The following is a 14,112-nucleotide window of genomic DNA, read 5'->3' on the forward strand; positions in this document are numbered from 1 at the left end:
CAACGCTACCATATGCTCATGTGGTAAAGCCTTGTACTAAGAGTGGAGTCTTGTACTGTCTCTGTTGAATGGTTTGTGACTTCAGAAAAACTGTCCTAACACTGTCAAGCTAACATGCTTTTCTAGGCTACAAACAGGAGCTAAATAACTCCCAGCTCCACTCAAATTCTAACCCTCGATTTCGGTTTTACAGTCCGATTCTGAGATGAAATGTGTAGTGTTTGTTAGGAAAGATTTCTCTTTACTGCAGCTTTCCTTCAATTTTTATGGACCCCCAAACTTGTTTTTATTTTTTATCCCTACCTGTACATTTTACAGTGCAGTGAAGCCTTAAGCTTCACTATACTGGCTTTTGCTCATCTGTTTTGGAAAAAGGACATGTCCTTCGGGCTTTCAGTACTGGGAAACATTGTTTCCCTTAGTCTTGTTACTTAGTTACTACTTTTAGGAACGTGTTATCACTTGTGGTAACTTTTATCATTGTGCAATGCATCTTACAATGCAATACAATGGGGTACACTTTTGTTTTTGCCCTAGACTAACACTATGGGGATATTTTGTTACTCTAGTTGTGCTAAATGGACAAGCTGGTGGCAGCAGTGACTTTTTCAAATGTGTTGGTGCTTTTCATTTTTAGCCTTACTGCGTTTACAGCGTTTGGTTACTAACTGTGGCTTGACCAAACATGGCCCGTCACTCAAATTAACTCAGCAACTCAATTTGCTCCAAGACCCAAACACTGCCACTTTGGTAATGGGAGATTTTAATCGATGAAGAGGGAACGCAAAAGATAAGGAAGCTATAAGTCTTGAGAAAGCACTAAATAACATTCATTTCCAGGTCACGAATTCTGACCTGACCATGACCAATGGGCACTAGCTAGACTGGGTAGGTACCCATAACTTGGAAACAAGTAACTATAGCACAGTACCTTGTATTTGAACAGACCATTTTAATTTGACTCCTCTGCACCCCAATCAGGATAGCCCCAATGAGCCTAAGAGGATTTCAAGCCGCAACTACAAGAAAATATAAAGGGCACATCTTGAAATGTGTATCAATGAAATGTTGGCTGAACACAAGGAAGATGACACGTGATGAAGATGACACATGCGAGGCCTTACCGTAACATTTATCTCACCATCTGAAGGTGGTAGTTGACACTAAAGCACCTTTAACATCTGCAATTATTAGAACCAAAAATAAGCACAAAAAATGGTTCAATTCGGATTTAGTAATGCTAAAAAAAAGAAAGGGAAAGGAGTTGGCTGAAAGAACCTTAACAAATAAAGATAGATGGAAAGAATCCGAAAAAGCCTATAGGGAAGGCATTCTTCTCGCATTGAAAAATGTTATTAATTATCAAATTCAATCAGCAACTAATGCGACTAGTAAACTTGTCGATATATTAAAATCACTCGAAAAGCCTACCTCCATAAATACTACTTTTACACCTTCTCAGGAAGACTGTAACAAAGCCCAGGCAGCATTTTTTAACAAGATTGGAAAAGCTCGCGAACAGATCTCAAGTGCCCAAATATCTGAGCCGATATTCGCTCAGCCACCTGCTACAGTAACATCTAACCATTCTAAAATCTTTCATTTTCAAGATATTTCTGTGGAAGATAGTCTGAAAATCCTTGCCACAATGAAACCATCAGCTTGTGCAGAGAATATTCTGCCGCCAAAAATGATTTTGGACAACCCGGATATTTTCGCTGCATTGCTTACAAGGATAATAAATGCTTCATTCCGGGACAATGAAGTCCCATCTAGCATTAAGACCGTCGCCCCCTTGGTGAAGAAATCTAACTTGGACCACAGAGACCCGAGCAACTTAAGACCTATAACTAACTGCAACTTTGTCCTCAATGTGATGGACAAGGTGGCCACCCGCCAACTGCAGGCTCATGTAGAGGAAAACGAGATTCTGCACCACCAGCAATCTGGATTCCGTGTAGCACATAGCACATAGCACGGAGACCGCTGTGCTAGATCTGCAGACACACATGCTGAACATAGTAGACAAAGGAAAGACTGGCCACCTCATTCTTATCGGCTTAAGCGCAGCATTCGACCTCATCGATCGCGGCAATGACACTGGTCCACACGTGTATTCATGGGCAAGCCCCAGTCTACCTTAAATCCAAAATTTTCCGATACATGTCAGGCCGAACTCTCGGATTGGAAACAACGGGCCAAATAGTAGCCACTGGCAAATGGAACAATCTTCCTCTAAATCTGAGATTAGATTCCAACCTCTCAAGCTTTTTGAAAAAAACTGAAAACTCATCTTTACAAATAAATAGGATACTGAAACCACCTAATTTAATTGCTCTGTTCACTTGGTTTGCCAGTTGCCCTGTCATTTTATGTCTATACTGTTTAGTGTTTCTGTGTGGCGCCCTGATGCCTGTGGGCGACCGGTGTGATACAATCAGATCAATAAATAAATGCATGAGTGTTCCCGCCAGTGGTCCTGATTTGACCACTGCTGGGGTGTGTGTGAGGCTAGTTCTGCTGGGAGTTTCTGCTCTTGCCTTGCTTTTGAGATAAGAGGAGGACCCCTGAACCCACTCGAGACAGATCATGGAGTAACCTGAAGGAGCCAAGACTCCTGTCCAGCTGTGAGACCCGTGAGGAGACCAGAGACCCATCTGAAGGAGGCCTGGCGACCAACTTCTGCTGCTGTCCTGGAAGAGCCCTGTCTTGCTGTCAATCTTCAGCAGTCCTGCGAGGGAGCTGCGACCCTTGGAGTGGATGGAACATCCATTATTGACGTCTGCTCGGTCCCCTGCGAGGAAGAGCCTTCGGAAGTGCCCCTGGACTGCCCTGTGACTGATCGGCTCTGAGTTTGGCTACCGTGATGCTGATGTCGCCGTTCTGCATTGAGGCCTGGAACTTGGGGGAGTGGGGGGCAGGGGTGTCCTCAGCTTGTCCAACAAGATTTACCTCAGCGAGATTTCAGAGTCTTAGCATCAAGGGGACCCGAGATAGGAGAGAAATTCCGACCACGACAAGTGAGACCCTTTGTGTCGCAGTGCTGCAGTGCCAGTTGTCCAAAACAGCTTACCTGACTCGAGTCCAGTCCTAAGAGGGGTCTTGCATCAAGTTTTTCTGCCACCAAGAGTCCTAGCACCAGCCAAAGACACTGACTGTAGATCTGCTTGAATCTGCAACCCCTGCAAATCAAGGACTGAGCCTGACTGGGGGGAAAAGGGACCTCTGACCTTCTTCCATTAACCAGCCAAGTCCTGTGAATAATCAGAGTACGAGGGGGCGAGTTACAGTGGTTCTTACCTGCCCATAAACTCCCTTTAAAAGTTTTGCTAACTTTTATAAAACTTTTCCAATACTTTGGCTTTTCCATTGCTTGCTCACGCAAGCCTTACGAAAGTTGGGGACACTTTGGTTAGTTAGAATAACTTGTCCTTTAACCCTTGGAATCGTTCATTGGTCCGCAATGAGCCTACCTTCAGTTTTTCCAGCGTTACAAACTGTGTCAGAACTTTTCCTGAACTTTTGGCATAAGGCCCCAGACAGGGGAAGGACCTTTGAAGTTAGGGTTAATTCTCTATGGACCTGTAGTGCATAAACTAATCTACACTTTCCTTTACAGGGGTTTGATCTGTATTATGCCTTACTCTAGTGACTGTATATATGTTTCTGATGTTTGTTAATCTGCTTAGAATCACATGCTGTGCATAGGTCCGACATCCAGTGGTCACTGCGGAGTATTGCATTTTGTTTTTCGTAGTCGAAAAGGGGACGTCGACAAGGCGTGTCTGAAACACTATCCCTATAGTGACGTGCGTTGTACCCACAATCCCTCACGCGTCGAGGTCCCTCAGATTGTTTTTTTCCGCCCAGCTACTGGTCGCCTTTACGCGGAGCTCCTCGAGAGACATTGCAGATTTCATCTCCTAGACCTTTGGTCGCTTTCCTATTCATATATAACACATAGATCCCTCCCTCGACGCAGTTGTGAAGCTGTTTCTCCGCCGAGCAAGATCATCGACGGAGGGGACGAGCGGAGGAGATCCTTCGGCGTCGCCGAACACGTGGCTTGGCCTCGCAGACCAAATACAGTAGGGAGAGTGGGGTCGGGGGACATCCGTTTCCTTTCTGAGAATGCCTTTCCTTTTCCCCTTCCTTTCCCTTGGGGTCGTTATCACGATTTACTGCCTCAGCTATGGAGAGGACACCCTTTAGGTTTTGCCCGCGTTGCAAGGGCAAGTTCACTTGGAAGGACAAGCATTCACGGTGTAACCGCTGCTTGCCCCTCAATCACAAGGAGGAGGGTTGCACGGCTTGTCGGCTTCTTAAGCCAAAGACTCTAAAAGACCGTAGGGTCAAGAGGTGGGCGGCCTACGCTATGTCGAAGGCCGATTCCTCACCCGCCGCTGCTACCACCGACAGTGACGAGGAACGTGATAACACGACCTCCGCTACGGAAGTCGTAGACCCCTCTAAAGAGCGCTCGCGCTCTTCGTAGTCTGTCCCCGGCCCCGACGGGCTCGGCTCACGCCCTGCTTATGGGGAAGAACACCCCGGTGACACTGACGCACACGATACCACACATAAGCACACAACCCACTGCTCTTCTTCGTCGAAGACGAAGAAAGCATCAGCGCCCAAGGAGACGCAGGTTCCACCGGCGGCCTCCTCGGACCGTTCAGGTTCGAAGCCCCTCTCGCAGCCGCGACCAGCGACTGGGCTTTCGGCAAATAAGGGCGCCGCCCCCAAACCATCGGCCGGCGCGCACCAGCAGAGAGCGCACGCCGCCGTAGAACGATCGACACCCGTAACGTCGAAACCACAGCCCTCCTCTGACAAACGAGTCGCAGAGAGCTTGGCGAGGATCGTTGTAGCCGACGCCCAGAAGCGTACGCCGAAAGACACGTCGAGCGCTACGCAAAGGTCGAAAGACACGCCGAAAAAGCCCGAAGAAAGACGGGGACTACCCCCTTCAGTCGGGGGGGACCCCCAGCACACCGGAAGGCTTTTCTGAAGGCGACGGGACACTTTCCTCGACGTTATGGGAGAGGTCGAGCCGTTTTCAGGCGGAAGACACTAATTTTCCCCCGCTAGACCGCTCAGGGGTACCCCATGAGACCATGGAAAGGCTCCATCTCTGCATGGAGAGAATGGAGAGGTTTATGAAGACCCAGAACCCTCCCACTCCCAAGAGAACAAGAGAAGGGCCTCAGGAGGACCCCAGGGCTAAATATCCGAGACTATTCAATCCCTCCCAGCAGGACACAGCCTCAGATTTCCATAATGTGTATGACCTCACTGGTGAGGAACAATACTTGGAGGAGGAGGATGAATTTGTGGATGATGAAGAGGGACAGAACCAGGAGGAAGGTCTGGAAGACAGCCCAGACATGGTAGGAGAAGGCTTCGGAGAAAATCCTGAAGAAGGGCCTTCACATCCCTGGCAAATCCCCATCAGTATATTCGGACACTGATGTCCTGAACCTAAATCCTCCTGACAATTCACCTGTTAGGAACACGTCTCCCATAGACGATCAGCCCACATTCAATGCCCTGTTGCGCAGCGCAGCAGCACATTTCGAACTGGACACTGGGGAGATCTCTCCTGAAATAGACTTTGTGGAAAGAGTAATTAAGGAGAAACCCCCGGTCAGCCAGACCATTCCCCTCCTCGCTTCAGTGAAGAGAAGAATCATCCCTTCGCTATCCACGCCCGCACTAATCAGAGGAGTTAATCCAAGAATTGAAAAACTTTTCACTCCTTCGCCCTCAGACCGGCTGTACATCAGGTGACATTCTATCCCTGACTCCCTTGTAGTAACCAATACAAGGAAGAGGGCAGGGGTGCCGCTGTCCACCAGCGAGGCACCACCTGACAAGGAGGGCAAGAGATTATATGCCCTTGGAAAGAGAGTCACATCCTCGGCTGCCTTTTCTGCAAGAATTGCGAACAACAATTCCTTGCTAGCTAGCTACGCGGACGCGCAGTGGGCCAAACTGCGCAAAGACGCTGAAGAAGCGCCGGAACCGCTACGGACACACCTGCTATCAACTATTGTCGAAGGAACCCAGGTCAACCAGAGCATTGTGAAGAACTCTCTGGATGCTGCAGAGACAGCGGGACGTTCCCTGGTTCAGGGAATACTCCTAAAACGCCATGTATGGCTGCGTAACTCAGGGTTCAAACCGGAGACACAGGCGTCTTTAATAAATAAACCTATTGAAGACTCAAACCTCTTCGGGAAAGCGGTGGATGAGGCTCTGGAGATGGCTAAAAAAGAGTTTGATACTATCAAAACTCTTGACCAGATCTCTAAGCCCACTACCAGACGCGGCTATGGCAACAAACGCTTTTTTCGTGGTCAACGCCAACAACAGAATCAGCAGCAACAGTACCCTGCCACCAATTACCAGACCAATAGTGGGCAGTACAGCCAAAGAGGCCAGCGCCGTGGCAAAGGGAGAGGTCGGGGGTCCACCCCCAGAGGCTCCCAAGCCCCCAACAACACCAAGTGATGCGAAGATTCGCGTCCCCTCCCATGCAACACCGGTCGGGGCCGGCTAACATCCTTTCTTCCAGCATGGGAGGGAATAACGTCAGACCGCTGGGTACTTTCCACCGTAGCCCACGGATACTGCATCGAATTCAACGGTTGCCCAACATACAGACCCCCGAGAGGACGACGCATGACACCAGAACACCTGCCATCCTTCTCCAAGAAGTAGAACAACTCCTGGAAAAAGGAGCCATAGAGGTCGTGCCTCTATCTCAGGTAACGGAAGGTATTTATTCAGTGTACTTCCTTGTACCCAAAAAGGATCTAACCATGCGCCCTGTATTAGATCTGCGCCCAGCGAACAAGTTTGTCAAACCCCAGAAGTTTCGTATGGTGACCTTACAGGAAGTGATCAACCTGCTATCACAAGGAGATTACTTAGAGATGACAACACTAGACATGAAAGATGCATACTTTCATATTTTAATGTTGCCAGCGCACAGAAAATACCTCAGGTTCATGATAGAGGGCAAACACTACCAGTTCAGAGTGCTACCCTTCGGCATAGCATCTGCACCAAGGGTATTCACGAAGGTACTGGCAGTGGCCCACCTGCGCAGGTTGTCCATCCCAGTTTACCCTTACCTCGACGACTGGCTCATAACAGGGGATTCTTACGAAACATGCTTCTCCAATACCCAAAAGACTGTAGACCTTTTGTTCCAGCTGGGCTTCTCCATCAACGAAAAGAAGTCCAGCCTAGACCCCAGCCAGATCAAACAATTCCTAGGGGCTCTAATTCAAACAAAGGACGGCCTCGTCTTCCCCTCCAACGAGAGGGTCCAAAACATGCTGTTTCAGATCCCTCAATATGTGGCCGGTCGAGAGGTGACGGTACGCAAAGCAATGCGCTTGCTAGGAATGATGGCGTTGTGTATTTATTTGGTACCTCACGCGCGCCTGCGCATGCGCCCAATGCAAGAGTGGCTCAACAGCCAGTGGTGTCAAGCCAGCTTACTATGGGACGATCTAGTGGTGGTCTCGCAGGCCTTGGTTCTCTCGCTACGGTGGTGGACAAAGGAAAACCTGGTAAGAGGGAAACCCTTTGCCACACCCGCGGCGGAAGCCACTCTTAACCACAGACGCATCCCTCACAGGATGAGGGGCTCACCTATCCCATCAGACTGCTCACGGAGTGTGGACTCCGAACGTAGCATCCAAACACATAAATCTACTGGAGCTACTAGCTGTGTTCAAGGCGCTAAAAGCCTTCCAGGAGCACCTACAAGGCAAGACAGTGATGGTCCTTACAGACAGCACCACAGCCATGTACTACATCAACAAGCAGGGGGGCACCCACTCTCCAGGACTCTCCAAACTGGCCCAAAATATATGGAAGTGGGCTCTCAAACTAAACATGTTCCCACTGTCACAACATGTACCAGGGGAACTCAATCTGCTGGCAGACAAACTCAGCAGAGATTTCCCCCTGCCCGAAGAGTACGAATGGCGACTGCACGAAGACATCGTCTTCGACGACTTCACGCAATGGGGATTCCCAGAAATAGACCTGTTCGCAACCCTGGAGAACTCACAATGCCAAAGTTACGCCTCCAGGTACCCCCAGAACCAATCCAAGGGGAACGGTCTGTCGATTCAATGGTCAGGGAAATTTGTTTACGCTTTTCCCCCGACTCCCCTTCTCAACAAGGTGGTGCACAAGATGCACCAGGAACAAGTGACAATGATACTGGTGGCCCCAATGTGGGCCCGACAGCCATGGTTCGCTCACTTGATGGAGATGTCTCTAGCCCCCCCAGTGAAACTCCCCTGCCCGTACAACATGCTGTCACAAGACAAGGGCAGGACTCTGCATCCATGCCCCCAGAACATGAACTTAGCAGCCTGGCTCCTGAGATCATAGAATTTGGACATCTACAGCTCCCACAGAGATGCATGGACATCCTCAGGGAAGCCATAAAACCTAACACTCGCCACTGCTATTCTAGCAAGTGGAAGAGATTTGTCATCTGGTGCAGAGGAAAGAGCATCAACCCGATTGACTGCTCTCCCACACATATTGTTCTATACCTGACCCATTTATTGGACTCGGGTCTAGTGTTCAATTCCATTAAAGTCCACCTAGCGGCACTTTCTGCATACACCACTTCCCAACTCAAAGTGTCGTGATGGAAGATCCCTGTTATAAAGGCCTTCATGGAGGGAGTAAAGAGAATACACCCCCCGATAGCTGACCCAGCTCCCGGATGGGACCTTAACGTGGTACTTACCAGACTCATGGGCTCACCATTTGAACCCATGCACAAAGCATCTCTTAAACACCTCACTCTTAAGACTGCTTTTCTAATAGCTATCACCTCCATTAGGAGAGTAAGTGAACTACAGGCTCTTTCTGTTCTAGACCCCTTCGTTACAGTTCAGAGATAAGGTGGTTCTACGCACGCACCCAAGGTTTGCTCCGAAATTCATCTCGAAATTCCACGTAAACCAGTCTATAGAACTACCAACGTTCTTTCAAAATCCTTCCAACTTGGGAGAAAAAAGCCTGCACACACTAGATGTGCGCAGAGCGGTCATGTTCTACATGGAAAGAACCAGACCACTGAGGAAGACTAATCAGTTCTTCGTCTCGGTGGCAGCAGGAAGAGAAGGGGATGCAGTTTCAAAGTCCACTATTTCTAGATGGATTGTTCAATGCATCACTCTCTGCTATACTCTTGCTAAGAGAGAACTGCCCTTTAAGCCAAGAGCACACTCTACTCGAGGTACGGGGGCGTCCATAGCATTCATTGCAAATGTTCCCCTTGAGTCCATATGCAAAGCGGCTACCTGGAGTTCTGTGCACACCTTTACAAAACACTACTGTCTAGATGCACACTCAAGATCTGACTCACAGGTGGGACAGGCAGTATTAAGACATCTTTTCTCTACTGTTCCTTCTCATAACCCACCGCCAACTCCGGGTACTGCTCGCTAGTCTATGCACAGCATGTGATTCTAAGCAGATTAACAAACATCAGAAGACAATGCATTACTTACCGTAAAAGCATTTCTGATGGTTGTATCTGCTTTGTCATTCCAGTAATGCATTGTCATTCCATTCTTAGTGTTGTGTGATACTTCTACCTGTTAGTAGTCATTTTTCATAGTGATATTGGGCCATAAATAAATAACTATTTTTATACATACTGTCTAAGTGTAATTTGTGACTCCCATTGTGTGTACTCATTGTGGATGCTTTTAGAAGCTCACCACCTCTTGAGATTTAGCCTAGACCTCTTGTCACTGCTACCTTGAACTGGTTTGGCTACAGCTCCCAGAGTTGTCCCTGTCACAATATAGGTTGGCCTTCTATACATCTGTCCCCCAGGTTAGAGTATAGAAAATCAGTCCTAACGGTGTTTAAGGCATGGTAGTAAACACCAAAGCTACGTGGCCAGTCTATGTAGATTGGGGCTCATGGGATGTCGCCATCCCCAGCCGAAAAAAAAGCATATATAAGTAAAAAAGTGCCACCAGCTTTGTGAACGATGCCAGTTAACATATTGAAAAGCGTATTGTGATTGGCAGGAGACTAGGAGTTTAGAAATTGTCAAGCGCAATACATGTCGTCCTGCTGATGACCCACTGATAATACATGTGTATTTTCTGCAAAGAAGGGATTGGTACAGCGAAGTGTAAGATGAGAATTGGACATAAAGAAGAGATGAGTTGGTGTTCCTGGGGGACTGTTAAGAGGCTCTGCGGAGTAGAGCTATTTTTTTTTGTTTCCAAATCTCAAATTACCATAGCTTTCTCCCTATAAGAGAAACATTTAACATTAAAGAAACATGCCTACTGATAATAGGCGTGTAGTTGTCCCGCAGAGATGATTCTGTCACAACTATGATCGTCAAAGAACTGCACTAGTGTAGAGCCTATTGGCTAGTTAGGTGTGTTGATGAATGTTACTAGATGGCACGTAAACTGCCTCTGAAGGTGCTTGGTCTTCTGTTTGGTGGAAGACCAGCACTACTTGTATCATTAGATTTGTGCCTATTGTAGAGTTTTGTACTTTTTATTGGCTTTAACAATAAAGATCACACAATTCCAAACATGATATCTTCAACAACTATCTTCCAGAACATTAATCCTACGTTTAGGTGAACACAGGCACAGTGCCAGATGAACGGAGCTGTCCGACTAAACTAAATCCGTGGAACAGGGCAACACACAGAATGATCAGACCAGGCATTAGACAAAATAATTCCACCCAGCCACTCCGTTTGGATTTCATGTCTTTAGCACTGTGAACTTCTCCAGACTTCACACTGTCTTCGTTTCTATAATCACTTCTGTGTTGCTTCGGCTCCAGGGCAGATTCTTTTCATGCCTAAGCTGATTTTTAGGACTACTTTAGTCACTGGCCCCCCCAATCTCCCTCTCCCAGTCAACCACCATCCCCCCCCCCCCGAGATACTGCTTAGCATTCTGCTATAGTGTGCATTCATAGAAGAGAACGGGGGGGGGATACAACAGCCAGGGTATTTGCTCCATAAAAAGGTTCTTACACCATCAGATACAATCTCCCACCTATGCACTTTGCCTTAGACTACTATACTTATGCGCAGAAAAGTCTTAAACTTATTGGGGGCTGGGACACAGCATCAAAGGCATTCTGATTCATGAGGTATATGTACAGATGTGCACTCATGGAGTATTCCTTGAAAAGCAACATCATGTTTTTAATGCACCCAGTTGCACAAGCTCTTAAAAAATTCACTTTCCTGCAGAACAAGCATATCTGTTCACAGAAAGTCTGGGTTAGTAGGTGAATTGGTGGAGTTACAATGCATGAGTTATTTAGGGTGGGTAATGTTTGCAGTCACTTATTTTGATAGATATTAACAATGATAATGCTAAAATAAAATATTGTAAGCATAAATATTGAATGTAATGTGCACGTTAGCTGGTTTTGTAAAGTGTACATATATACAAAAACACATATTTCTCATGAGACTGTTCTGCTATATAGCCGCAAAAATGTTTTGTTCCAACTGTTTTTCTTTTTGCAGATTGTTGGATGGCAATGAGTACCTTTTCCAAGCCAAAGACGATGTAAGTATCCTGCCCCATGTTAACAGCACTGTTGACCTTCAGGGATAGCATACACCATGTGTCCCATCAAGTGAAGCAAAAGGGTTATGGCATCTCTATCCACTTAACAGTTAATAGTGAATCTTTCCACTAGATAAGGTGACATCGAGCACAGTGCTTGCCAAATGCAGGATCCACCATCCTACTTCCTGCATTGCTATCTGGCTCTGTTCATTCATGGGGAAAGTGGAATAGGGCATTTCAGCTACAAAGTGCCCCATAGTAACCATCCCTGGAAATGTCACCTTCAAATCTGAGCCACACAGCAGTGCACTATGGGTATGCAAATTACCAGGACAACTTTTTTCTATGCTCCATATGAGAAAATTGTCTTATAGAGCACTGCTATTTCATACATAGCTTTATCAACCCAAGACTGGCATCTCCCAGATACAACCAACCACAGATGCATTTGTATCATTATTGGGGATTGTGAGTGGCATAGGTCGAGATCCTTGTGATTGGAGCATGTTCACAAATTAATCCATCACCATGGTGAGGTTTGAAATAGCAAGAAGAAACCTTTCTACCTGCAATGTTTAGAGTAGAATTGGCCATTTCCGCCCAAAGGCCCATGTATGCAGAGCACCACCTAGTAGCCATCAGATTCAGAATGAATAAAATACAACTAAAGATGTCTGCTTGCATTTTATGGACTTTAGTGTTAAACACAACCAACTTGTACTTACTAGTTACCTAACTTATTCTGTATGAGTCAACAATACAACTTCAGGGTTCACACCCATAAGTAGATTATCAGAACTAGCAAGAGATGTGCATTTTCCCTGGGTTCATGTTCTGATTTCTCTTCCATTCATGGTCTTGTGCCTTCTTACTCATTGACTACATTGTTTAAAAATAATTTAAAATATTGGCCAACTTAGTGGTATCTGTTTTTTTTCTTTAACAAAATGTTTCACTTTTACTGCTCTTTGGCAGGAGGAAATGAATTCCTGGATTCAGGCAATCACAACAGCAATCACGTCGGACAAAACAGAAGTGTCCACAAGCACACAGAGCACTCCAGCCACCAGCCGTGCACAGACAATGCCAGCCAGTGTGACAGTAACCACAGAGTCCAGCCCGGGCAAGCGGGAGAAAGACAAAGAAAAAGACAAAGAAAAGAGGTTCAGCCTTTTCGGCAAAAAGAAGTGATCCACGTCTCGAAACACACATTGCACTTCTCTTACCTTTTTTCAGTAAAATTCCAGCATGCCAGCTCAGAACCAATACATTACTCTCTGTGCCTAATGTTCCTCAGTGTGATTTAAGCCTTTTATTTATAAGAGTGTTTCCAAGAAAGAGTCTGCGAATAGAAAGGTGTGAGGTGCATTGGGCAGCTTCTGTGTGAGAGGGAGCACCACCAGATTTTTTTTTTTTAAAAAAAGACAAAAGTTTAATGTAGACTAGAACTTAATATTTAAACTATCCTCAATTTTGTGAGGCTGTCTTGGAAGCAACCCACACATAGCGTGCATTTGGTATGCAAGGCAGCAATTTACTGTGCACATTACCGACAAATGTATAAAGTTTCAGACCTGTTCACCTTTAGCTTGTTTACGGTTGTTAAGCTAAACATCAACTCGTAGACTTTGCTGCCACAGACGTAACCTTTTATTAAAATGATCGTGTTTTACCTTTCCTGTAACAGAGTGCACTGCCATGTTAATTTTACAGGCCACTCATCTGTACACTGGCACCATTACTAACACACCGTGTAGAGCTTTGTATGCACCATACGTGGCAATGCCGAGCCTTGGTGCACACGAAGGATTTACATATGGATAACGATTTTAAATTTGTAATTTTAAACTTTTTTTGCTGAAATACATTATATTGTACGTAAGTTTACGATAATTCTAGTACAAACTATAATACAACTAGATGTATAATAAACCCTTAAAATCGTTGATGTTAAATGTAAAAGTGGGAACAAAGCATTTACTGGAAAAAAAAGTAATGTTACGCAAATGGTTACTTGCTTGTCAGCTACAGCACTGTGTTATAATTTTGCTACATTACCTTGCTTATTTGATACATAGTGAGCATTTCTGTTACTGTAACGATTGCAATGATTTTCATTTTACTGCACAATCAAAAATTACATTTATTAGGAATGAAATCCTCTCGGAGACTGGGCCAGTAGTCGGAGCAGTTCTGGAACTGGCTCCAGTTGTATGGAAGTGTACCTCTAGACTTCTACCCTGTCTGTTAAATATATGCTATGTCATTAAATGCTTTTAAAACTAAATACATTGGTACGTTTTCTGTGTGGCTCTATGAAGGCTATATATAATACTGTGAATTAAGTACTTATAAAGAACAGAAAGGCTGTGTTGTTTCGTAATGTAACTTTAAAAGGCTGCCCTCAATAACAGCATTTGGCAGGAAAGAAAGTGTGGCCTAGTAGGAAGCATTTCGTGGAAAAACGTAATAAGAAAAAAAGAATTGCAATGAAGTA

At 45.8% G+C, this 14,112-nt stretch overlaps 1 protein-coding gene across 2 annotated transcripts in view; it reads left to right on the top strand.

Annotated features, from left to right (window-relative positions):
- The window catches only part of SPTBN1 (spectrin beta, non-erythrocytic 1), a 964,524-nt gene extending 950,622 nt beyond the window's left edge, over nt 1–13,902 (top strand). For both annotated transcript variants that reach the window (XM_069608234.1, XM_069608235.1), the window contains 2 exons: nt 11,570–11,612; nt 12,591–13,902. In XM_069608234.1, the coding sequence (XP_069464335.1) occupies nt 11,570–11,612; nt 12,591–12,806 (259 nt within the window). In that variant the 3' untranslated portion in view covers nt 12,807–13,902. The remainder of the gene's footprint in view (nt 1–11,569; nt 11,613–12,590) is intronic.
- Nucleotides 13,903–14,112: the final 210 nt, after the last annotated feature.

This window comes from Ambystoma mexicanum, chromosome 4q (assembly GCF_040938575.1).
Source record: "Ambystoma mexicanum isolate Mex_15411 chromosome 4q, UKY_AmexF1_1, whole genome shotgun sequence".
NCBI classification, from domain to species: Eukaryota; Metazoa; Chordata; class Amphibia; order Caudata; family Ambystomatidae; genus Ambystoma; species Ambystoma mexicanum.